General features: G+C 52.7%; 1 protein-coding gene across 12 annotated transcripts in view; it reads left to right on the top strand.

The window, feature by feature from the left end:
- Positions 1-22,634, top strand: part of PTPRS (protein tyrosine phosphatase receptor type S) — a 149,996-nt gene that overhangs the window by 106,948 nt on the left and 20,414 nt on the right. For 5 of the 12 annotated variants that reach the window (XM_065858064.2, XM_065858061.2, XM_071799709.1 and 2 more), the window contains 13 exons: positions 1,288-1,421; positions 1,567-1,711; positions 7,220-7,525; positions 9,269-9,462; positions 9,909-9,935; positions 11,691-11,808; positions 15,006-15,596; positions 16,282-16,379; positions 16,826-17,079; positions 17,481-17,574; positions 17,746-17,961; positions 19,471-19,628; positions 22,345-22,457. In XM_065858064.2, the coding sequence (XP_065714136.1) occupies positions 1,288-1,421; positions 1,567-1,711; positions 7,220-7,525; positions 9,269-9,462; positions 9,909-9,935; positions 11,691-11,808; positions 15,006-15,596; positions 16,282-16,379; positions 16,826-17,079; positions 17,481-17,574; positions 17,746-17,961; positions 19,471-19,628; positions 22,345-22,457 (2,448 nt within the window). The remainder of the gene's footprint in view (positions 1-1,287; positions 1,422-1,566; positions 1,712-7,219; positions 7,526-9,268; positions 9,463-9,908; positions 9,936-11,690; positions 11,809-15,005; positions 15,597-16,281; positions 16,380-16,825; positions 17,080-17,480; positions 17,575-17,745; positions 17,962-19,470; positions 19,629-22,344; positions 22,458-22,634) is intronic. The other 7 variants (XM_065858066.2, XM_071799711.1, XM_071799710.1 and 4 more) reach the window with 2 other exon arrangements.

Below are 22,634 nucleotides of genomic sequence, written 5' to 3'. Positions count from 1 at the left end.
CTGTGTTCCAGTTTGCACCCATTGCCCCTTGTCCTGTCACTGGTTGTCACCCAGAAGAGCCTGGCTCCATCCTCCTGACACTCCCCCTTTCCATATTGATCCCCATGGATGAGTCCCCCCTCAGTCTCCTCTTGTCCAGCTCCAGAGCCCCAGCTCCCTCAGCCTTTCCTCACACGGGAGATGCTCCACTCCCTTCAGCATCTTGGTGGCTGCACTGGACTCTCTCCAGCAGTTCCCTGTCCTTCTGGAACTGAGGGGCCACAACTGGACACAAGATTCCAGGTGTGGTCTCCCCAGGGCAGAGCAGAGGGGCAGGAGAACCTCTCTGACCTACTGACCACCCCCTTCTAACCCACCCCAGGTACCATTGGCTTCCTGGCCACAAGGGCCCAGTGCTGGCTCATGGTCACTAGCCCTGGATACCCCGGGCTGCAGAAGGGGGAGATGTTTGCTTGTAGCGTTATCCAGCTGTGGCTGCCATCTCACCAGAGCATTTATTTCTTTATTGATTCAATTTGGTTCGAATAGAAGTAACCTTCTGGGAAGAAGCTGGGTCCAGTGGCTGGAGCCAGAGGGCCTGGTGCATGATTTCTGATCTGTTTTTTCTCGGAAAGACTGTTTCTTAAATGGTCAGGGCAAGCAATTATGCAGAGAGAATCCATTTCTGCAGTGCCATGCTTCAAAGTGAGTATCTTATTGCTTCCAGGTTCTAAATGTCTTTAATAGACATAAAAACACTCACTTCCCAGGCAACGGTGAATGTTAACCCTTTTTAAAGTACCCAGAAACTGCCCTCTCAGAAGTGAGTGGGGAGCGAGCCTATTTTGCCTTTTTCTAAAAGAGAAGCAAAACTAACCCTTAATTGTCACAGCAGATGTGCTGAGCTGAGAACAAAAGGTGTTTTATCGCAGGTTTTCGCCCAGCATGTTTTTGGGTGCTCCGTCTCCAGTGTGGGGTGCTGGTGAGGAGCCTCTTCAACTGGGCTTCCCACCTCCAGAATCTTCCCATGCTGGACATTAATGGGAAGGGCTGTATCCTGCACGGCAAGAAGGAGGCAGATGATCCAGTAGGACTCTGCCATCTGTAGTAGCTCTGGACATGTCCTGCAGTGGGATTTAACCTTCCGCTCCTATAAAGGAGAGTCCTTCCCACTCTGCAGCATCGCGTTTTGCTGCTGACATGTTCTTCACGCACAGGCTTTGAAGAAAACAGGGTAGGAGTCTTGTAATTACCCAACTTAATGTGAATTCTCGTGTCTCTCATCCTGCCTCCTCTTCTCCATGTCAGTCCCTGGGCAGCCGATGAACTTCCGAGCAGAAGCCAAGACGGAGACGAGCATCGTGTTGTCGTGGAGCCCTCCCCGCCAGGAGATCATAGTGAAGTATGAGCTCCTCTATAAGGAAGGAGACCACGGCAGGGAGGTGAGTCCGCAGCGGAGCAGCACAAGGAGTTGGGGCCCTGAGGAGCCGAGAGCGGGGAGCAGGGCAGGTGTCTCCGGGCAGGGCTCGCCTCTGCTGCTTTTTGGTTTGGTTGTATTTTATTTTCTTCCCCCTTCGCCCATCTCAGGTGCCGAAGAACTTCGACCCAACGACCTCGTTCACTGTGGAAGGCCTGAAGCCCAACACTGAGTATGTCTTCCGTCTGGCCGCCCGCTCGGCCCTGGGCCTGGGGGCCTTCACCCCGGAGGTCCGGGAGCGCACCTTGCAGTCTAGTAGGTGTCTCTCCTTTTCCCACCCTTCTCTGAGGGGAAGACAGTCAGGGAGCCAGAGATGGTGGGCACAGGGGTACGGAGCTGTGGGCGGACGTTGGCGCTCCCGCCGCGTTGCACCTCTGGGGTTCCTCTGCGGGGTGGTGGGAGGTCACTTGGATCTTCTGCCTTCTCCCTTTGCTGACCAAATAGCTTGTGAATGAAGAGCCAGGCTGGTGCATGTTTTGGGCGGGGGGTGATGGGAGGCCAGGTAGCACCACCCGTTGATGGGGTGAGGAGCTTGTCGATGGGCCGTGGTGCTGAGCATGCTCAGGGAGGACGGCGCCCAAGCATCGCGCAGCCGCTCTCTGGAAGGGGGGCACAGGCAATGGAGCGGGGAGACGGTGCGGGAACTGGGAGGAAAGAGGAGAAGGGAAGGTGATGAATCGAAAGTCCCGATGTTTCCACCCGCTGTTGGGAAGGCAGCCCTTGTGTTCTGTTCCATGAGCTGCTGGCCCAGCGGCGCTGGGAACGGGCCCGTTTGGGCTCCAGAGCGGGAGAGTCACGTGGAGGCTGAGGGAGGGGATATTAATGACACCAGGATGGAGCATACGCAACCAAAATGTGCTGGTTTTAGTTTAATGGATTGTCTCCCTTCGCTGTTGCCCTGGGGACGATAACCCTGGATGGCAATATTTCAACCTGGGCTTTTCACAGATCTTTGCTTTTAAACGAGGTGTTTTTTCACTGCATGAGTGGCTGTGGCAGCTGTTCTTTGTGTTTTCTGTCTCCTCTCATCTCTACTAAATCACTCCGCTGCAGTTTGGAGTAGCCAGGAGCAGAACTAACTCAGCAACGGCTCTGGCCGCAGTGCGAGGAGAGCGAGCGCCGCTCCGTCCCTCAGAGCCCGTAGCAGGGACAGCAGCGGGCTCTCCCCGGTTCAGTTGTCACGTCCTGCTGTCTGTCTATCTTTCCCCCATCTCCCTCCTTCTCCTTCTCTCCCCCCAGGAGCGGGAGGAAAGCGGAGGCCGTTTCTGCATAAGCAGAATTCCTTACTGGGGCTGTCTCAGGCCTCTGGTCCGTTCAGAGATATTTTGTTTGCTTCAAATGTTTTCCCCCTTTATTCCTTTTTTATTTTTTTCTTTATCTACGTATCGAAAGAACATTTTTTCCCGACTCTGCTGCAAATCTGCTGGTTCTGATTCCAGTGTGGTACTGTCAGAGGGAGCATCGCTGCGGGTGCGGGAAAGTGAACCAAAAGGACCTGCAAAATAAGAGTCCGACTTACCCACACTCTGCTGCTGTTTTACAAGGGGGTTCCCTCTTTGAGATTTGTGGGGGTGGGAGGAAAGGAGGGTCTGGGGTTTGTGCTTTCTGGGTCGATACAAACAGGCTGGAGTAGGGGGTGGGAGCTGATGGCAGGAGGGCTCAGTGGTGCTGGGTGTTTGTCCCTGAAGAGAAGGGGATCTGGGAAAGGGGAAGGCTTCGGGGCTTTTTCGAACTTGGCACCTGCCCAGAGTGAGGCCGGGTTTATTTCTCTGTAGCTCAGCTTTCGTAGGGATAGTTTTATTAATGTAACGCTCTTAAGAACATCAGCTGGGAGCTGTCAGTGTCCTGTAACACGATGAAACATTTTTTCCTGGCTGGCTGTTGGAGGAACGAGTCAATTCTCCCTGGTCCGGGCGACATCCTTCGGCTCACAGACCTTCTGGCTCGGGACAGGCTTTTGTGTCTTTCCCTCTGCAGCTCCTTTTCCATTCGGCTCCTCCTCGGCCCGCTCCATGGCTCTTGTTTCTTTTCTCGCTGCTCTGCCTGCCTGCATGCCCTTGCAGCCCCATGAAACCAGCTCCCTGCTCTGTCCGTCTGTCTCTTGCTGGGCGGTTTCACACCACGGTGCCATCGTGTCTCTGCAACAGCAAAGCCTCCCCCGTCCTCCCGCCGCCTTTGCCGAGGTTTTCGGTGCTTTTGCCCCTCCTAAGCGAGCTGGCAAGCATGTGCCTGCACGCCACAGCCCTCCCCGCATCGCACTCCTTTCTGCACAACACCCTCCACCTCCCTGCCAGGGTGGCTCCTGAGCATCATAACCAAAGTAAAATCCATTAAACTAAAGGTAAAGTATCTTTTTCTTCTTGAAGTAGCTGGGTTTTAACTCTTCAAGTACCAGAGACGTAGATTGTGAAAACAAATAACAAGACTTATGGTTGGAGAAAGCTGTTTGGCCCTTTCTAATTAGCCATGACCTTCCCAGGGCTCCTTGGCAACTCTCCTGCTCGGCAATTTCAGAGTCTGTGACCGCAGCCGGGGTGGCCGGGTGGGTGCTGCGCAGGTTTAGAGGAACAACGGGGCTTTCTCACCCTCTGTTCCTTCCTAAGAAAGGACGTTTCCCCCACCCATTAGCTCTGCTCTCCTTCCCTTCCCCCTTCCTCACAGTAGGTAAAGTGAACGAAACTTAATACACAAGTCTATGGTACCTAAAGGGTTAAAAAACATTGTATTGTACAAGGTCAGTAAGGGTCATTCTTGTGGCTTGGACAGTCAACTTTAAAGCATGTAAGAGGTGCAGCTCAGGTGAGTACTGGCTGGTCTCAAGCGGATTCACAAACACAGTCCACCCTGGCGCTGCAGGCTCCCCCACACGTGCGTGGCTCCGCACGCACATCTGTGGGAGGGCTCCCCAAATTCCTGTCTGCCTGGGACAAACGGGCAGAGACGATGCTCTGAGCCGAGGGGCTCTCGCCCGCGCTGTGGCTCCGGTTCCAGCGCAGGGGCTGGCGGCAGAGCTGGGCTCCCAGCCCCACGTTGGGCTGCGGTACATTGGCTCCTGCCTACAACCCCCCGTTCTCGATGCCGTCCCCACGCACGTCCCGCAGGTTGGGCTGGATTGTGAAGGAATAAAACTCCCAGTGCCATGAGCTCCCCAGATGCATCTCCAGTGTGGGCAGCCAGCACTTGGTGGCTGTTTTCATCCAGGTGCTGTAGTCGATGAGAGTGATGGGGAGAGGGCCCGGGTGGGATCTGGGCCTTCTCCCCCATCACCCACCCACACACCCCGGCTTTTGTTGAGCAGAGAAGGTGCAAACCCAAGGAGGCCTCGCTCCAGGGCCTCTGGGTAGGTCCCTGTGCTGGAGGGTGAGTGAGGAGCGTGTCCCCAGGGGCGGCCGGCGCTGCGGCTCTGCTCGCGGGGCTTTCAGAATGAGGTTCAGGATGGAAAGGGTAGGTCAGGCCAGACCCTCTCTGCAGTGGGTTTCTCGGCCGTGCTGGCTTTGGCTGGGCTCTTGAGCAGGAAAAGTGGCTTTTAATCCTACCAGCCCCTGATGGGGAGGAAAAAGAAGCGAAGAGCATCACGGCAGGCACTGGGAGAGGGTTGAACCTTTCTCCTCCGTACCTTGAAAGGAGTTTGTGTTGTGGGAAGGAGCAGCGCGCCTCCATTCTGGTGCTGCATCCATCACAGCAGATGGAGGGAGCTATAGGGGGAAGAAGATCCATCAGAAAATGAAGCAAAAGAGAATAGACTGGGGTCCAAACCCACTGTTATTGCATGGGTGAGGGTGCTGGGTCAGGGGTAGCTCAGCTGGGAGCGAGGAGCGGGGTTTTGAATGCCAAGTCATGTGCAGAAACCCACCAGGAGCTTGGTCTGGCCTCGTAGCTCAGTTCTCGTGTTCTCTCGTAAGAAAGTCTTATAAATTAGCAGTTGAAGCGTGGAAGGTAGGTAAACAGACTGGGAATGTTCTGGAAGGAGTCACTTTTTATATCAGTATTATTTTATTATGATTTCCTTTGATGTTTTTTGTTTATTTTCAAATTACCGGCTTGATTTCTGTTTTGTTTTCCAGTCTGTTACTTTTGGTTTTGTTTGGTTTGACATATTTCATATTATTTTGCGTGGCTAGCCATGGCCGGGGATCGTCCCCCTCCGCGGGGGCGTTTCTGAGCGTCAGGGTTTCATTTTGCCATCTTAAATACAGCCAAAGAGCAGGAGAAACACCCAAAACGTCCTACTGGACAGAGCGCTCAGCACGTCAGCGTAAGGGTTCTCTTTACCCTCTCTGTGAACCCCTCTGATTTCGGTTTGATGGAGATGGACACAGAGCGTGTGGCTTTCACTCCAGTGTGAACTGGGAGAATGTGGCTTGATTGAGCGGAGTCCTCAAGGCAAGCTGGGCCTAAACATCTGGTGGTGACTCAGGGATGGGAGCAAGAGGCTTGAAAAAGTGATTGCTCGGTGAAAGAGCTTTTTGCTGCTTAAAAAGCAGCAGAGGAATGAGAAATAGTGTGCAGGATTTATCTACTGTGCTTCTTGCAGGTGATGCTTTGGGGGCTTATAAGGACACCCCAGTTTCTGGCGGTGTGTGCAGAGAGTTAAAAGCTATTTATTGCAGTTTGACTGTATTCATTGCAGAATTGCCTTGAAAATGCATCGCTCTCTCTGCTGCCTGGGCTGGTTGATTGTAATTAGCGGTTGAAAAACCTTGTTGAAGATTCCCCAGTGCCCAGGTTACCGCTGGGGCACAGCCCCTCAGTCCTGGCCGCACCGAGGGGTCAGTCCCGTGGTGTTTGCACCGATACCCTGTGGGTTTTGCAGCTGTCTCTGTATTTGGAGGCAGCGTGTGCCCCGCACGAAGCACCGGTCTAAGTGTCCTGCAGGTGCACTAAAAGTCACCTCCCGTGGTAAAGGCCGAGGGGAGCAGCCCTGTACTGGAAAACTGCGGTCGCACCTTCCCTGTGCATGGAAAATCAGCCCTTAGTTGTGAGCTTAGGTTGAAGAGGTGGCTGTAGGGCCACGTTTGCAACGCTCATCCTGGCACTTCAGAAATACCCCAATGCGGCTCAGGCTGCGAACGCAAAGATAGTTAAACATGTTCCTTCCAAAAACCCCACTGGGTGCCTAAATACCTTGGCAAACCCACTGCCTCGCTCTCTTGCAAATCTTTCCTCTAAAACCCTGTTTAAACACACCGTGGGCTCATTCCTTGGCGCTCTCCCGCCCATCACCATCATGGTTTTTGGCCTCCTTCGGCCTGTGGACAACTAAGAACTTGCAGCTGGAGGTACAGACTCTTACGTTTAAGCCACCTGGCAAGAGATTTGCTTTTCTTACTTTTCACAGAACCCTTGAAAGAAATTGGGGATCCCAGAGGCTGTGGTTGGGAAACAAGAGCTTTGCCAGCCAGGGGGACCCGCCAGGCCCCTGGGAACAGGGAGCCGAGGAAAAGGTCCTTTCCAGGGCACTTTGGTACCGGACCCTTCTTGGCCAGCCCGCTTGCCACTTTATTCCTTTATTTTACAACATTTCCATTTTGATGCCCCATTTCATTTCCGTTGGCTTTTTTTTTTTCTTTTCATTTAAAAAAAAAAAAAAAAGACAACAATAAAAAGCTTCTTTTTTAATTTTATCTTCCTAAACCAAATTTTTGTATGTTTTATTTTAGATTTTTTTGTTATCATTTTCCTTTTTTTTTTCTTTTTATCTTTCCCATCTTTTGTTTTTTTCCCCCTTCTTCCCTTTCCCTCCTGAATTTTCCCCCCTCGTAGAACCGTCTGCCCCCCCTCAAGACGTAAAATGCGTCAGCACCAGATCCACCGCCATTCTGGTAAGTTGGCGGCCGCCTCCGGCCGAAAGCCAGAACGGCGTCCTGGCCGGCTACAGCGTCTACTATCGAGCGCTGGACTCGGAGGACACGGAGCTTAAGGAGGTGAATGATATCCCCCCAACCACCAGTCAGATCCTACTGGAGTCACTGGAGAAGTGGACAGAGTATCGCATCACTGTCGTGGCTCACACGGAGGTGGGGCCGGGCCCGGAGAGCTCGCCGGTTATCGTCCGCACAGATGAAGATGGTAATTGCGCTTTTGCTGGGTTTTCCCCGAGTCCCCCGGTGAATACGTGTCCCTGGCGGGGGGGACATCGAGGCAATTCTGGCCACCAAAGCAAAGGGACAAACCGCAGCCCCCAGTTTAAGCCGTGCAGCAACACCTCCCTCAGCCCCTCTGCATCTCTAGGCTTGTCCTTCCCTACTTTTGGGATGTAATTTTACATTTCTGGGTGTTTGTTTTATTCATGTCAAGCCTCTAAGCCAGGGAACTGCTGGAGAGGGTCCAGCATAGGGCAAGAAATATGCTAAAGGGAGTGGAGCATCTCCGATGTGAGGAAAGGCTGAGGGAGCTGGGGCTCTGGAGCTGGAGAAGAGGAGACTGAGGGGGGACTCATTCCTGGGGATCAATATGGAAAGGGGCAGTGTCAGGAGGATGGAGCCAGGCTCTGCTGGGTGACAACCAGTGACAGGACAAGGGGCAATGGGTGCAAACTGGAACACAGGAGGTTCCACTTAAATATGAGAAGAAACTTGTTGGGGGTGAGGGTGGCAGAGCCTGGCCCAGGCTGCCCAGGGAGGTTGTGGAGTCTCCTTCTCTGCAGACATTCAAACCCGCCTGGACCCCTTCCTGTGGAACCTCAGCTGGGTGTTCCTGCTCCATGGGGGGATTGCACTGGATGAGCTTCCCAGGTCCCTTCAACCCCTGACACTCTGGGATTCTGTGAGCCTTGGCTTTCCTGGGAAGATGCTCTTACTGAGCGAGGAAGCAGCTGAAGCAGCAAGGAAATGAAATCAGAGGAGACGGTTGCTGCCAGAAACTGTTTGGAAATATTAAGAGCTCTTCCCACACATTCCGTGTTACCAGCTCCTCTTCAAGTCAAAGTGCTGATTATGGGAAAAAAGGAAGAATCTCTTCCTTGAAGTTTCAGAAACCCTTCGGTGACAGTTTAGACTCCACTACAGCGGCCCAGCTTGGAGACTTTTAGCACCGACAGGGACAAAAGACTTGAATTTTCCTGGTATTTCTACAGTAAAATAAAACCAGGGAAAAATATCTGTGCATGAATGGAGAGCTGGGACCCTCAAATGCTGCAGGTCAAGTAAATAACACAATTGAATTCCAAACTTCTCAGGCTTTCTGCCTCCATCCCAAATAGAAATAATTGTTTGAAAAGCAACAGGTTTGTCCCCAGCGTGGGTCCTGTTTCGCTGCCCATGTCCAAGTGGACCAAGTACCTGGCTCAGAGAAAAATGGGTTTCTTGTAGGTTTAGCTGTCAGTCCTTTGATATTTCCAAATATTCTGCCCAAATTCCATGCGAGACATGCCGTGTTTCCTGCCCCGACACTGTGCAGCAGCCGTAACCACCAACCGCCCGTCCTGCCCGAGAGACGCGGGATCCCCAGGGCGCGTCCCCCTCCTCATCCTCTCCATGGGATCCCACAGGCAGGACCGGAGCTTTTCTGGCTCATGAGGAATTGGCTTTACCCTCAGAACGTGGTCTGGAACTATATGGTTTCTTCCATCTGAGCAAACCGGGGGCTGTGAAGAACATCAGGACTATGAGATGGACCCATTTCCCTGCCCACCTCCAAGCCGTGCAGATTAGATCCCCCAGAACCGCTTCCCCATTTCACTGAACACAGCCCAGTGCCAGAAGGTGCCATATCCATTTTAAGCCCCCTCTCCCTTCAGGGCTGTCGATTCAGTGTGTGTGTCCCACCGGTGGATCCCCAAGTGACTCTTGCCCGTTTCTTCCCTCCCCGCAGTGCCCAGCGCTCCGCCTCGGAAGGTGGAGGTGGAGGTGCTCAACTCCACCGCCATCCAGGTGTTCTGGCGCTCTCCAGTCCAGAACCGCCAGCACGGCCAGATTCGCGGCTACCAGGTGCACTACGTGCGCATGGAGAACGGAGAGGCCAGGGGGCTGCCCCAGATCAAGGACATCATGCTGGCGGACGCCCAGGTGAGCGCTCGCCTCCCGCTCCCGTCTCCTCCTCTCCCGGAAGGGTTTTGGGGGGGTGGGTGATCCGGCCGCCTCGTCTCATCCCAAGCAACGTTAAGGCTGGAGAAAGCAGCTGAGTGTCTCTACGACAAGGCGTATGTTGTGTTTCTACAGTTCATTTGCACTCGCAGACTATAGCTATTGTGGAAGAGCATGAGCTGCTGTCCCAGCACTGAGCTAAATACCAGCCACCCTCCCTGTGTCTGGGACATCTTTTAAAACAGGCAAAGGCCACAGTGGAATCTACTAATTTCTCCCACTCTACTTCTTCCTTCATGCTGGCCTGGTAACTTGTGACCTCGTGTGGCTGCTTGCTCAGGGGCTCCTTCCTCATGCTGTGTCTCTGTCTTTCCCTTCTTTCCCCTCTTGTATTCTCACGTGCAAAACCTCTCTTGTTCTCTGCCCAGTGGGAAACAGATGACACTGCTGAATACGTAAGTAAAATACAAAGTCAAAATCCTCCCATCCTGGTTCTGTCCCTTCCCTCCTCCCACTTCCTCTTGTGCTGTGATATTTTCCTTTTCCTCGATGTTTTTTGCAGTGCCCGTGTGCCTGTTTGAAGCCCGTTGGTGGTTTCCCATGTGTTGTCCCCCCCCTGCTCACTTTGCTCTGTGCCCCTGTGCCTGTGTAGTTCATCAGGGTTTTCCCCTCGGCTCTGAAGGGAGGACGGGTCTGCTGCTCCTCCGCAGGGAAGCAGATGGGATGTCGAGTTTGGGAATACCTCATATGCTTAAAGATGAGCTGGTCTGCAAGCACCTCTGGCTGGAGCCTGAAAAATACAGACAAAAAAAACATTGAGTAGTCAAAGCTCCAGAGCTCCTGAGCTATCAGAACATGGCCAAATGCTTTGTGCCCTTAACGGGCCAAGGTTCTTCAATACTCATTGATACAAAGCACTGAATAACTCATGGCCCTTTTGCCTCTCAAGGAGACCCTAAATCCGGTTTGGCTGTTTGGCTTTTGCTACCTCTGCTAAAATACTAAATGGTTTCAGTGATCCTACAGCTACAAAGCAGAAGGAGAAAGGAAAGCATTTCCTTCTTGGAATGGCAGGGTCCCAAGATAATACGCTACTGAATAAGTTGTATTCCTGTCTCCTGGAGATTGCTGAGTGCCCAAAAGAAGTGAGAGGCCTCTCTTTTACAGATGGAGAAACTGAGTCATGTGAAAGGCAAAGTCTTAATAAAACTCAGCGGTAATTGTGAAAGCAGAGCAGGTTTCTTGACTTCTAGAAGAAACCTGTCTCTGGAGCTAATGGCTTCCAAACTTGTTGATCACAATCCCACTGTTTTGAAGTTCTGCTGTTCCACTCCCTGCTCAACATTGGGGGCACTCCCGCTATTTTCAGGACCAGCACATCCTTCCCAAGCGCTGCCCTGCGATTTCACATCGAAAGGCCAAAGGAGCGGTGGGGGCTGAAGGGAGAGGGAAACCATAAAACATGCACAACGTTCACACCTCCCTCCTTTTCAGAGCCTTGGAGAAAACCCTGCTGCATATGCTCTCATCCTGTTTGATTTAGCACGGGTGTTCCTTTGTACAACACAGCCCTTTGAAGGGCTGGATGCTCCACGGGAAGGGCTGTTCTTGAGGCCAGGCCTCTCACAAAAGCTCTCGGGAGCCAGGTGTGCTGAGGCTGATAGAGGTGCTGGGGATTTAGCAGAGAGCTTTAGCATGCGAGCAGAAAATGTCTTTTTGCACTTTGCGTTAAAGCAATCCCTTTAATATTATGAAGGCATTAAAAAATATCTCTGAGGAGACAAGTGGGGGGAGGGTAACGGAGAAAAAAACCTATAATCTCCTTGAAACCGCTGAGACCTCCTCCGAGACGGCAGAGTGAAGAGGAACGCTTTGAAGAGCACAGCGGCGTTCTGATGGCTGAAGCAGTTTGTGTGGAGATAGGGAGTGTGTGAGAGGTGGATGTGGAGGAGAAGGCGTTGAAGCGGGGCCCTGCAGACATGCCGTGATTTCAGAACAGCCTGTGCCCGCCTCTCGCTAAGGGAACGTGGCTTCTCAGCCTCCTGCCAGTTGCCACTTCTACCCAGTTACCCCAGAGCATCTCCTGGTTTCAGGTTCAGTGAATGTTCCTGCATGCAAGAAAAGGGCTGGGACTCCTGCAGGGAGGAGAGATCTACCTGTGTGTATGGACATGAATATTTACATGGTTTTCCTTGGAATCTCGCAAACAGGAAATGATCATTGCTGGGCTTCAGCCTGAGACGACGTATTCCATAACCGTAGCCGCCTACACCATGAAGGGAGATGGTGCTCGCAGCAAACCCAAAGTGGTCACCACCAAGGGCGCAGGTAGGAGTCTGTTCCTGAACCGCTGGGATTCACCTGTTTCCTAAAGCCCTCGCGAAATGACATAATTTTCTGTCCAGTGCTGCAGAAATCCCAGACACACTTCTTAATGCAACACAGGAGGAATTCATTGCTTGTAATCTCTTGCGATAGAAATTCTGGTGCACCAGAAGTGACGAGAATCTCTGCTGGTCTGAGACTGCGTGGCTTTGATGGTTGGCTCAGGGGAACAGGAAAGCCAGAGCTGTCGTGGTGGTGACTTGCAAAGACCTGCAAAGCAGCAGGAAGACAGTGGTGGCTCACAGCGCCCACTCCTCTTTTAGTATCATGTCTGAATATTCGCCCCCTCTTTGCTCAGGATTAGTGGAGGGAAAAGTACTGACAGTATTGACCTTTTTCTGCGACCTGGGCTCTGTCTGCGCATACCACCCGGATTTCATTCCTTCCTTTGACCTGTTCTTTGTGGCAAAGTGTCTGTTGGTCTCGGTACAGAGGACGCGGTGCCAGGCGAGGACGGCAGGGCCCAGACGGGAATGGCAAAGGGCAGCAGGGTGTCCCTTGCTCCTCCGGAGGGCTGTGCTGCCCCGTCCTCTCAGCATCTGCGTTCCTCTGGTTTCTGCTCTCACGCTGAGCAGCTGCTCAGTGCTAGGGGAAGGGTTTTGTGCAGCCAAGGGAGGCTCTGGTGCCCAGACCTGGTCCAGCCCATCTCTTGTTGGACTGAGGTTACCCTCTCTCACTCCATTTTCCTCGTGTTCTTTGTTCTGTTTCTGCTGTCAGGTGCTGGCTTTCTCCCCTTTTTGTTTCTTTTCTTTCCCTACTAACTTCCCAGCCCTGGCTGGCTGGTCATTTGCTTCTTAGTTTTGGGGCAGTGACCTTCACCCTGCCTGTAGCAGCTGCATAAACCAACACGATCCCTTGTTTCTGGAAGAACATTGCTCTCTGCAGAGACAGAAAGCCTTCGGTCAGCACTGCATAATTAACCTGGAAACCTCTGCTCAGGCTCTGGAGGCAGCACAGGCACTCAGGACAGAGCTGGAGCACGCAGGGCCGGACCCCGGCTGCCCTCCTGCCCTTGCTTTTCCCTGCCCTAACTCGCATCTTCAGCTCATGTTGCTGCGTTCAGACAAGGAAATGGGATTTGAGCCTTTCTCTCCCCTCTTGCCTCTCCTGCCTCGTTGAGAGGTCGGTACCCAAGAGAACAAGGCTGATTCCTGGGACATTAGGATGGCCAGCCCACCGTCCCCACGCCCGGCGCTGTCACCGCGCTCTCAGACTTCGCCTTCACTCGCCCTCTTCGCCTTCCTCTCTGCCTTTGCCCATGTTCCTTCTCCATAGTCCCGGCTTCTCTCTCCTCATTTCCTTCTTCCAGAGGCTCTACCCTTTTCATTTTCCGCTCCCAGAGCATTTCTCTCTGCCTCCCTCCCTTGTCACTCGCTCTTGTCACCTTCCCTCATCTCTCCCCATTAGGATTTGCAGTGCAGGTGATCAGTCACAGAGGGATGTTTTCCCCAGCACAGCAGCTATTACCCAAAACTCAATTTCCCCCAACTGGAAATAGCTATTTAAAAAAAAATCTTTCAAATGGCTCTGTAACATTCTTATCTTCTTTGCAGTGTTGAGTCAATATACCTTCTGAGAGGAGAAATTTCTTGCTTTATCATTCAGGGCTAGGGGCTGAATTTAAATACAGTAATACATCCAATTTTCTCCTTTACTGTCCAAACCAATTGCAAAATAAAACACTTCCTCCCCCTCTGCACTTTCTTCTCACCTTTCCTCCAAACAATATTTGTTGTGCAAATGTAATATTTTTCAAGCTCAGCTGATTATAGTAACATTTGTGATAAAAAGCAAAACATAAAGGTAATGACACTGTTTTTCTCTTTAATGTCTTTCTTAAGCATTTCCAAGGAGGCTCTCCCTGCACCGCTCCTTAGCCATTCTTCGGCAGTTTGAGCTGAATAAAGCGTTTGTTGCAGAGACAGCCCCTCATCCCTGTGTTGCGATACCCGGTTTAACTCCACTTTAACTCCACCAGGGTCCTTCCCTGCGCTTCCCACTCACTTCAGTAGCAGCACCACTGCTCCCCAACGCACCAAACCTCGCTCGGACTCGGCTGCGAGAGGGATGGGATCCTTTCTCACTCCATTCTCACTCCTCTTGTTCAACCAGAAACAAAAAAACGCCAAGGCGGAGAGCAGGAAATGAGATCTCTAATAGCGGAGTTGAGTGTAAATGATGCATGAGCTGCTGGAATTAATGCTCTGGTTTCTCCGGCTTCAGGAACCTCTGGGCCTGCGTGTCATTTCAGCAGGGCTGTGGGCTTGCTTAGCAGTGGGGCAGTGCCAGGGCTCATTAGCACCGCTGAGCTCCTGCAGTATCCCCCCAAATGTGGAGGAACTAACTGACAGGTTAAAGAGGGAGCAAACCAAAAAGACACCAACACACTCAGTCTTCTTCCTTCTCCAGAGGGGAGGGAGCAGCAGCTCTCCCTGCCCTCTGCCTCCCACCGATTTTGGGCTCTGGTTCCACTCTCTGCATGTTTCCTTCGTTCTGTACCCAACTGGGTGATCAGCTGCTGCCGACCGGCTGGGCTGGCCCCGCGCCTGCTGCTCGGGACCTGGGGCTGCCCACACTCCCTTTCCCATCCTTCATTACTTCACCCTCAGCTGCTCTGGACTTCCCAGCCTGGGCCAATCTGTTCCAGTCGCTTTCTGCATGAGTTGCGCTGTGGAATGGAGAGACAGAAAGAGAGGACGGGAGTCTGGGGGACTCCTGCGTTCGTCCTTCTCTGCCCTGGGAAGCAATCTGCTCCAGGACGCTGGGAGTCAGGATTGCTGAGCTTGTTCTTCCCGTGCTGAGCTTGTTCTTCCCGGCCAATTGGGAGTGTGTGATCCGGGGTAAGGCAGGAGCCACGCACACCTTTCCATCCTGAGGAAAGGGAAGAAAATAACGCCAGAAATGTTTCAGCACCTCGCAGGTGATGCTTTGGCAATGCACCTCCTTCCCCAAACCTGACAGAGACCCTGCACCTGTACAGGGGTGGGCAGCCCCTCAGCTTACAGGGGACACACTAAAGTTCACAGCACCAAACCGAAACTTTGCCACTGATTTGAGGAGCCTGTTGCTGCAGCTTTAAGTGTCTCTGCACCTCCTCCCCTGCCCCACGTTTGACTGAAGTTGTCCCTCTTCTCTCCCAGTCCCAGGGAAGCCCATCCTGTCTGTGCACCAGACAGAGGAGAACACTCTTCTGGTGAAATGGGAGCCTCCGTTGGATGCGGAAGGCCAGGTGATGGGCTACCGGCTCCAGTTCGGCCGCAAGGATGTCGACCCCCTGGCTACCTTGGAGTTCACGGCCCTGGAGGATAAGTACACGGCTCCCAGCATCCACAAAGGCGCCACGTATGTTTTCAAGCTGGCCGTGAAAAGCCGGGCTGGCTTTGGGGAGGAAGCTGTGCAGGAACTCACCACCCCTGAAGACATCCCCAAGGGTTACCCCCAAATCCTCGAGGCGAGCAACATCACTTCCATGTCAGTCCAGTTTGGCTGGCTGCCCCCCGTGCTGGCCGAGAGGAACGGAGCCATCGTCAAATACACCGTGGCCTACCGGGAAGCCGGTTCTCCCGGCAACCCGCTGGAAAAAGACCTGCCCCCCTCCCCAGAGAACTCCTACACCCTCAACGGCCTCAAACCCAACACCGCCTATGATGTTAAAATCCGTGCTCACACCAGTAAAGGCCCCGGGCCGTACAGCCCGACTGTCCAGTATCGGACGTTCCAGCTGGATCAAGGTAGGACTTACCGGTTTCTCCTCCCTCTCTCTCTCCTTGTAACCGGGGCTGGTGCCGGGAGGCAGAGAGCTGGAGAGGTCAAGCCGGGCTCAGCCAGGCTCGTGAGTAAACGCAGAGCACTCTGGTTTCACACTCAGTCCCTCAGCTCCTCTCTGCCTTGGGCCAGGTAAGTCCCTTTTACCACTTACTTCTAAGTTAAGTCCGGACACCCTTCTTTCACTGGCACCTGAAGCGGGGGGCCAGTCGCTATACAGGTGGGAAGAGCATTTTCTTCAGCTTTTGCAAACAGCCAAAAGAAAAGAAAACAAAACAAAAAAATCAAAAAATAAATTTAAAAAAAAAAAGCCTCAAAACGTGACCTGGGATGGGTGTCCTCACCTGAGCATGCTCAGAAAGCCAGCACCTCGTTCCTGCAGCAGCCACCCAGGCCCATCGGAGTGTGGGCAGAGCCACGCGCCCTCCCTGGGGTTAGGAACGGGGACAGGGAGCGAAGGGACATGGACCTGGGCAAAATTGCAAGCGTGGAGGAGGGAGCGAGCCCTCCCGTCCCTGCAGCGCAGCCAGACCCAGGCTGGAGCCCCTTTGCCAGTGCCTGACCTTCTCTTCCTTCTCTTTCTTGCTCTTCCTTCCCTCCGCTGCCTTTTCTTCTCCTTTCTCCCCTTCCTCCTCACTTTTCTCTCAGCAGTTTTGCCCAAGAACTTCAAGGTGAAGATGGTGACAAAGACGTCTGTGCTTTTGAGCTGGGAGTTTCCTGAGAACTACAACTCTCCCACCCCATACAAGGCAAGTGGAAGGGAGGGCTCAGAACTGTGAATCTTCTCATTTTCCTGGGAGTCTTGTCTGTTGGTTTGAGTACGAGAGTGTAAGAGGCAGGAGTCCTGGATTCGCTTCTCACATATGGGCAGATAACAGTTAATCACTAGGTCAGTGAGATGGGCTGAAGATCAGAGCTGTTGGGTTGCATTCCCACCTCTGTTTCCAAATCATTGCCTCCCTAGCCAAGCTACCATAATTTTCCCATTTCCAGATAAATATTTCTCTTCCCAGAGAAGTCTCAAGGCTTTGTCCTGCAGCTTCCCACTCAAATACCTCCCGTTCCTGTGTGGCACATGGCACAGCCATCCCCCGTGCTCTCTGCAAACCGAAGCAACGGGGAAGAGGAGTTTGGTTGCTTGAGCAATATGAGCCTTGCTCACAGGCCAACTTTGCTGCCTCTTCGCCTCCCCCAGATCCAGTACAACGGGCTGAATGTCGACGTGGATGGCCGCACCACCAAGAAGCTCATCACCAACCTGAAGCCCCGCACGTTCTACAACTTCGTTCTCATGAACCGGGGCAACAGCATGGGCGGCCTGCAGCAGAACGTGGCTGCCTGGACCGCCGCCGACATGTTACCTAAGAAGCCAGAGGTGACCCACAAGCCCGATGCTGATGGCAACGTGGTGGTGATTCTCCCGGACGTGAAGAGCTCTGTGCCTGTCCAGTAGGTTTCTGATAAGCTGCAGATGTGGGGTGCTCGGGTTATGTTTTGGGGGGCAGCCCTGATGGCTGGATCCAAACCTGCAAGGGCAGGGTTGTGTTCCCTGCATTTTTAGCCTTGCTTACTGTTGGTTTGTGGAGCTACTTCCCGGGGCTGAAAGGCGATCCTGAAGAAATGCAAAGGGAATAAATTAGGAGGTGTGTTGTACGGGATTACCACTGATGCCCTGCTCGTTCCAGGAGCAGCAGTAACACTTTACTACATTAAAAATTAGGGCTTTGCTGAGTTGGGAGAGTGGGGCTGTTTGGGCAAACCTCCCACATCAGTGTGTGCACTCCTTTCTTCTGTAGCTCACAGAAGGACATTAATTCCTTCTATTTCTTCTGATCATTCCCGACTCTTAGGGCTTACTACATCGTGGTGGTGCCTCTGAGGAAGTCCCGGGGCGGACAGTTCCTCAACCCCTTGGGCAGCCCTGAGGAGATGGACCTGGAGGAGGTGAGTGTGGCTGGAACTGAAGCTGGGACTGTTTCGATGGGTTTGGGGTGTCCGAGCTCCATGTTCTGAGTAGCTAAGGTGAGGCCAGTCTGAGCTGCATGGTTTGAGTCTCCTTTCTCCTCCTCCCGTGACGTTGCTGAAGGGCTCACAGTGTTCCTTGGCTTCTTCCAGCTGGTTCAGGACATTGCCAGGCTCCGACGCCGAAGTCTGCGCCACTCCCGACAGCTGGACTTCCCCAAGCCCTACATCGCTGCCCGTTTTCGCTCCCTCCCCTCCCACTTCATCTTGGGGGACATGAAACACTACGACAATTTCGAGAACAGAGCCCTGGAGCCCGGGCAGAAATACGTCATCTTCATCCTGGCAGTGCTGCAGGAGCCTGAGGCCGTAAGTGCCGCCCGCTTTCTCTTGCCCTCTGTGTCCCTGTGTCCCCGTCATCACTCGGTGACAGCAGCTGCTCCCTCGAGAGCTGCCGGTCTCCATGGGCAGGACTTGCTACACAGATTAGAGCCCAGAATGGGGAGTTCTGAACTATCCACTTAGGAATACGCTCGTGTTCAGAGACCCCTCGGTCAAACTGCTTCGCGAAGAGGAATTTCTTGCAAACGCTGTCCTAATGGTCCTTAGAGCGATGACCTGAGATGTCCTGCTTTGAGAGCAGCGCATCGCACACCCTGCTCATTATTAAGTTCCCCACCAAGCAGAGATGGGAGCGTTTTTAATGCAAAACTAGCTGTGCTCTCTGCTCTTTTTACCACTTCAGCACCTCTACTGATGTCAGTGTTGTGTTTGGATTTATGAAAACAACTGGTTTAATATTTACCTGCCTCCTCCCTCATGTACAATAGGAAGCAGTCTAATATTTTCTTGTTTTTAAATCCCCTATGGAGTTGTAGCAGGGAACTATTTGAAATTAAGGGTTTTCAGTTTGGTTTTTTCCCCCTCCCTCAAATAAATATTTAGTTGTGTATTTGATATTAAGGGATTAAGCTGACACGGTTTTGAATGGGTTTCTCAATCGGATTACTGCAGCTTGTGGTAATTTCTGCTTTCGAACGAGGTCCTGGATTTGCAGCAGCTCCCACGTCTGCAGCAGCATCTCAGTCTTGCTGAGAGGTGATGGAGTTCGAGGGCCCAGGTCTCCTGTTCTTGTCCTGTCCCAGACCTTCCCCACAAACCAGGACATGCCAGTTCTGCTCCGTGTGGTTTAGTTTCTGTATAAGATGGGAACGCAGCCTTCCTGGGCTCAGGACACTGTAGCACACATGAGAACAAGCAGGCGATGCCCGTTAGTCTGGACTCTGCGTTTCCGTGTGCCTCTGGTGCCCCTGCAGAGCCCAGCTCGCTGCAGCAGGAGCAGAGGAGACATTGCATTTTAGTAATTTCTGTGTAATTGTAAAGGTTATTTGTTTTTCAGTCACCAGACCAGACTGTTTCTAAGCGTTAATTCTTGTTTTAATCCCTCCCCTCTTTCTCTGTAATCCCATCTGCCTGTCAAAATCCAGATGGCTACAGGAGAGCTTGGAGAAAGCATTTGTGTGTTTGTGGAAGTGGAGAGGGCTCGGGGATGTGGTGGAATAGGGGCAGCGTCGACTGGTGTTCTAAAAGCACCTTCCTGGCTATGAGATTAGGTGACCCATGGGCACGAGCAGTCTGCACCTTCATGTGAATGTGATTTTTCAGTGGTCGGTCTTGCCTGGAGCATTGGAGAAAGAAGACACCTCTCATATGGGTGCTTACCAACACGAGGGCATTTTCTCTCTCACTATTTGGTTTTCACAGCAGAGAGCTCACATCCTCTCTGGCAATCCCTCTTGTGGAATACTGGAAGCTCGCCCCTTGTTTTAGGTCCTTGTTCCATGTCTGAACTCTGTTCCACAACTTTGTGTCTTCCAGACTTTTGCTGCTAGTCCGTTCTCCGACCCCATCCAGCTGGACAACCCTGACCCTCAGCCGATCATTGATGGAGAGGAAGGGCTGATCTGGGTCATCGGGCCCGTCCTGGCCGTGGTGTTCATCATCTGCATTGTCATTGCCATCCTACTCTACAAAAAGTAAGAGATGCTTCTTGTGACTGTTCTGAATGTCCCAAGCTCTGGCCCCTGAGGGGAATTTTCTCCTTGGTCCTGTGGTTGTCAGCTGAGGGCAAATCCTTCCACCCACACCAGAGCCCTGGAGCAGAAATGCTGAAATGGGATGATCTGACTGGCCCAGGAGAGATTTGCAGTGGGTTACAGGGACTTGCTGCTTCCAAATCTACCCCGTGGCACTCTGAGTGAAGCTGTGCTTGTCTGTAGACAGTCTTGTGGCACATGTGCAATGAGTTTGTTGGGTCTCTTGCTTGCCTGCTCCAGCAGAGCTGCTCACAGCCACAGCTGCAGGCTCCCCAGGGTGTAGCAGAGGAAGCACCTTTGTGCTGTGGATCAGCAGAGACCTCCAGTGTTCCCAGACTGGTTTTCAGCTGGAGCTGGGAGACAAGAGTAGCAGCAGTAGGGCCGTAATGTGAGTCTGCAGGAGAGGAGGGAACAACCGCTGGAAATCCCAACCCTTTTCCATGGCTTTCAGAGCAGCTCGTGGTGCGTGAAGGGGACAGCACACGTGGGCCACACTGTGCTGTGAAAGGACAGGAGAGGAAGCAGATGCTAAGCAAAATAGATCAACAAAAGTGGCGACATGGCATCTATGGCCAATGCAGGGGTGTCCTTAGGTGGGACATCTAGTCCCCAGGATAGAGGGAGCTCTCCTGACCCTGCTCCAGCTTCCATCTGCACAGCTGTGTTCACTGATGCCCGTGAGTGTGTTTTGTGTCCCAGCATGTGTGAAGCAGCTGGACAGGAGTGCTCTGGGCTCAGGGACTCAGGTGCTGCTCGTTGGTGTCTGATCTAATTGGGTAATGGCTGCTGGGCCCAACTTCCACCTGTGTTACCAGGGTCGGAGCTGAGCAAGTTCTTCCCCCTTCCTCTGCAAGTCCTTTCTAACCTGAACATTTGTCTTGTCTTCTCTCCACTTGCTGCTTTCCTGGACAGCAAACCAGACAGGTAAGAGCACCAGATTTGCCGCTTGCTGAGGTTCTTTCTGGCTGGGCTGGCTGTGTGTTAGGCAGTGGTTACTGTCTGTGGTGATGGGGCTTTGTTGGTGCAGTTTCTGTCATTAGATCTGTCCTAAAGGGCGCCCACTGTCACACTAGCACGGGACCATGTTTGAATCAGGGCGGAAAAAAGCAAAGAAAGCCCAGCTTTCTCCTGCTTGCCCATTCCTAAACATAATGGCTCTTTCTCAAGCTGAGCAGCAGTGACAGTAAACGGCTCATAAAATGTTGGGTTAATGGAGCAGAGAAACACCCATTTGTGTTGCAGTCAGAGGTGAACGCGGGTTTTCTGCGTGTCTTGCCTGCTCCGCGCGGGCTGTCCCTGAACCGCTGCTCTATGCAAGCAGAATTTCCCCAGCTGAGCTGTCCTCGCCCCATTGCAAAAGCTGTTCGTGCCCCATCAGCCAGGGATTTCGGAGAGAGTTCATTTATGACTGCAAAAATGAGGCTTGTTTTGAACCATTTCCAAGGCTGGGAGAGCTTTCACTGGAAGTAACTGATGGGTTTAGCCACTGAACTATTAACAGCAGTTCCAGAACTGCGGCAAAAATAAACTACTCCCAAACTGCAAAGTGGTGTAATTCCAAAGTGCTGCCCTGTGTGGTGCTGGCAGGGCTCATGCCACTTCTTCTAGCTATTAATGACATTAAGAGATGGCTAAAAATGTACTGAATAACCTCCTCTCTCCCCAAGTAATTGCTGTTATTGCTGCAGGCATGTTATTGGAGGCTTCTGTGCAAGCCGAGCAGAAGAGGCAGGAGCTCTAGAGCCATCTTGCTGGAAGGGCAGGGACAATATCCGCAAACCTCAGGGTGTGGGTGCACGTTCCCTGCCCACCGGAGAAGTTCTGCCCCCAGCAACTTCTCCCCGTTCCCTCGCCAGGGGTTATCACGTCTTCAGATCACCACTGGGCTTTGCTTCCAAATTCTTTTCAAGGAGAATGAGCCAGGTCAGCAAAGACTTTCCAACCGCCTCAGCTAACCTCACCGCTTCTGAGCAACATATATTAGGAAGCACTTAGATGTGCAGCTCAGCTGGCAGGTTGGAGCGGGCTTCAGCTCTGGCAAGGAGGTGAGGCAGATCTCAGCAGGCACAGCTGTGATGGGAGAGGATGTGGCTACACTGGTTTTTGAACCCAGATTTTTAGGGTTCCGCTGCTCAAAAAGCTTGAAAACCGCTGCCCTGCCTTCTCTGTCTGCAGCCAGGCACTGGGAGCTCCTAAGCAAGCCAGCAGAGCTATCTCAGTATTTTATGTGCGAGGTCACGGTCAGGAGATTCTGTACTTTTCCAAATGATTCTGTTGGCTCTGGTTCTTTCAGGCTGAAAATGGCTTGGCCGGGATTGCCGGGTTTGCGCTTGCATTGCTCTGCAGGGTTGAGCGGCGGCTCGGAGGTGCGAGATCGCAGCACCTCGGCCGCTCCTCGCTGTGACAAGGGGACACTTCTACAATGTCTAAAAGCTGCTGAGCCATTGTAAACCCACCCAAGATCCAGCACTGACAAAACTTCCCAAGCCCCTTCCATTTTCTGATGCATTTTGTGCAATTTACACCCTCGGCTGCATCCGGCCCTGATTTTGGTGGGAACCATGCTTGGGTCTGAACGTGCCTGAGTAGCTGGAAAGATTAAAAGCTCATAAGCTAAAGACGCTTTGTCTTTTTTGTTTCTTTGTTGTTTTTTAAGCAAAAGGAAAGATTCAGAGCCGCGGACAAAATGCCTCCTGAACAACGCCGAAATCACCCCTCACCACCCGAAGGACCCTGTGGAAATGAGGCGCATCAACTTCCAAACTCCAGGTAACCGGCTGCAAACCGGCCTTTCTCCCGGGACGGCCAGAGCGGAGCAACTGCCCTTTCCTCAGCCCCCTCCCGCCTGCCAGAGCCGCTGCCGCGCTGAGCCCTGGCGCTGAGCTACGCTGCGCCTAAGGAGCCTCAAAGCCCGGTCTTTGCTAAGCAAGACTGCTGAAGGAAACC

This window comes from Patagioenas fasciata, chromosome 27 (assembly GCF_037038585.1).
Source record: "Patagioenas fasciata isolate bPatFas1 chromosome 27, bPatFas1.hap1, whole genome shotgun sequence".
Taxonomy (NCBI): Eukaryota; Metazoa; Chordata; class Aves; order Columbiformes; family Columbidae; genus Patagioenas; species Patagioenas fasciata.
This window is presented reverse-complemented; position numbering and strand designations above follow the sequence as displayed.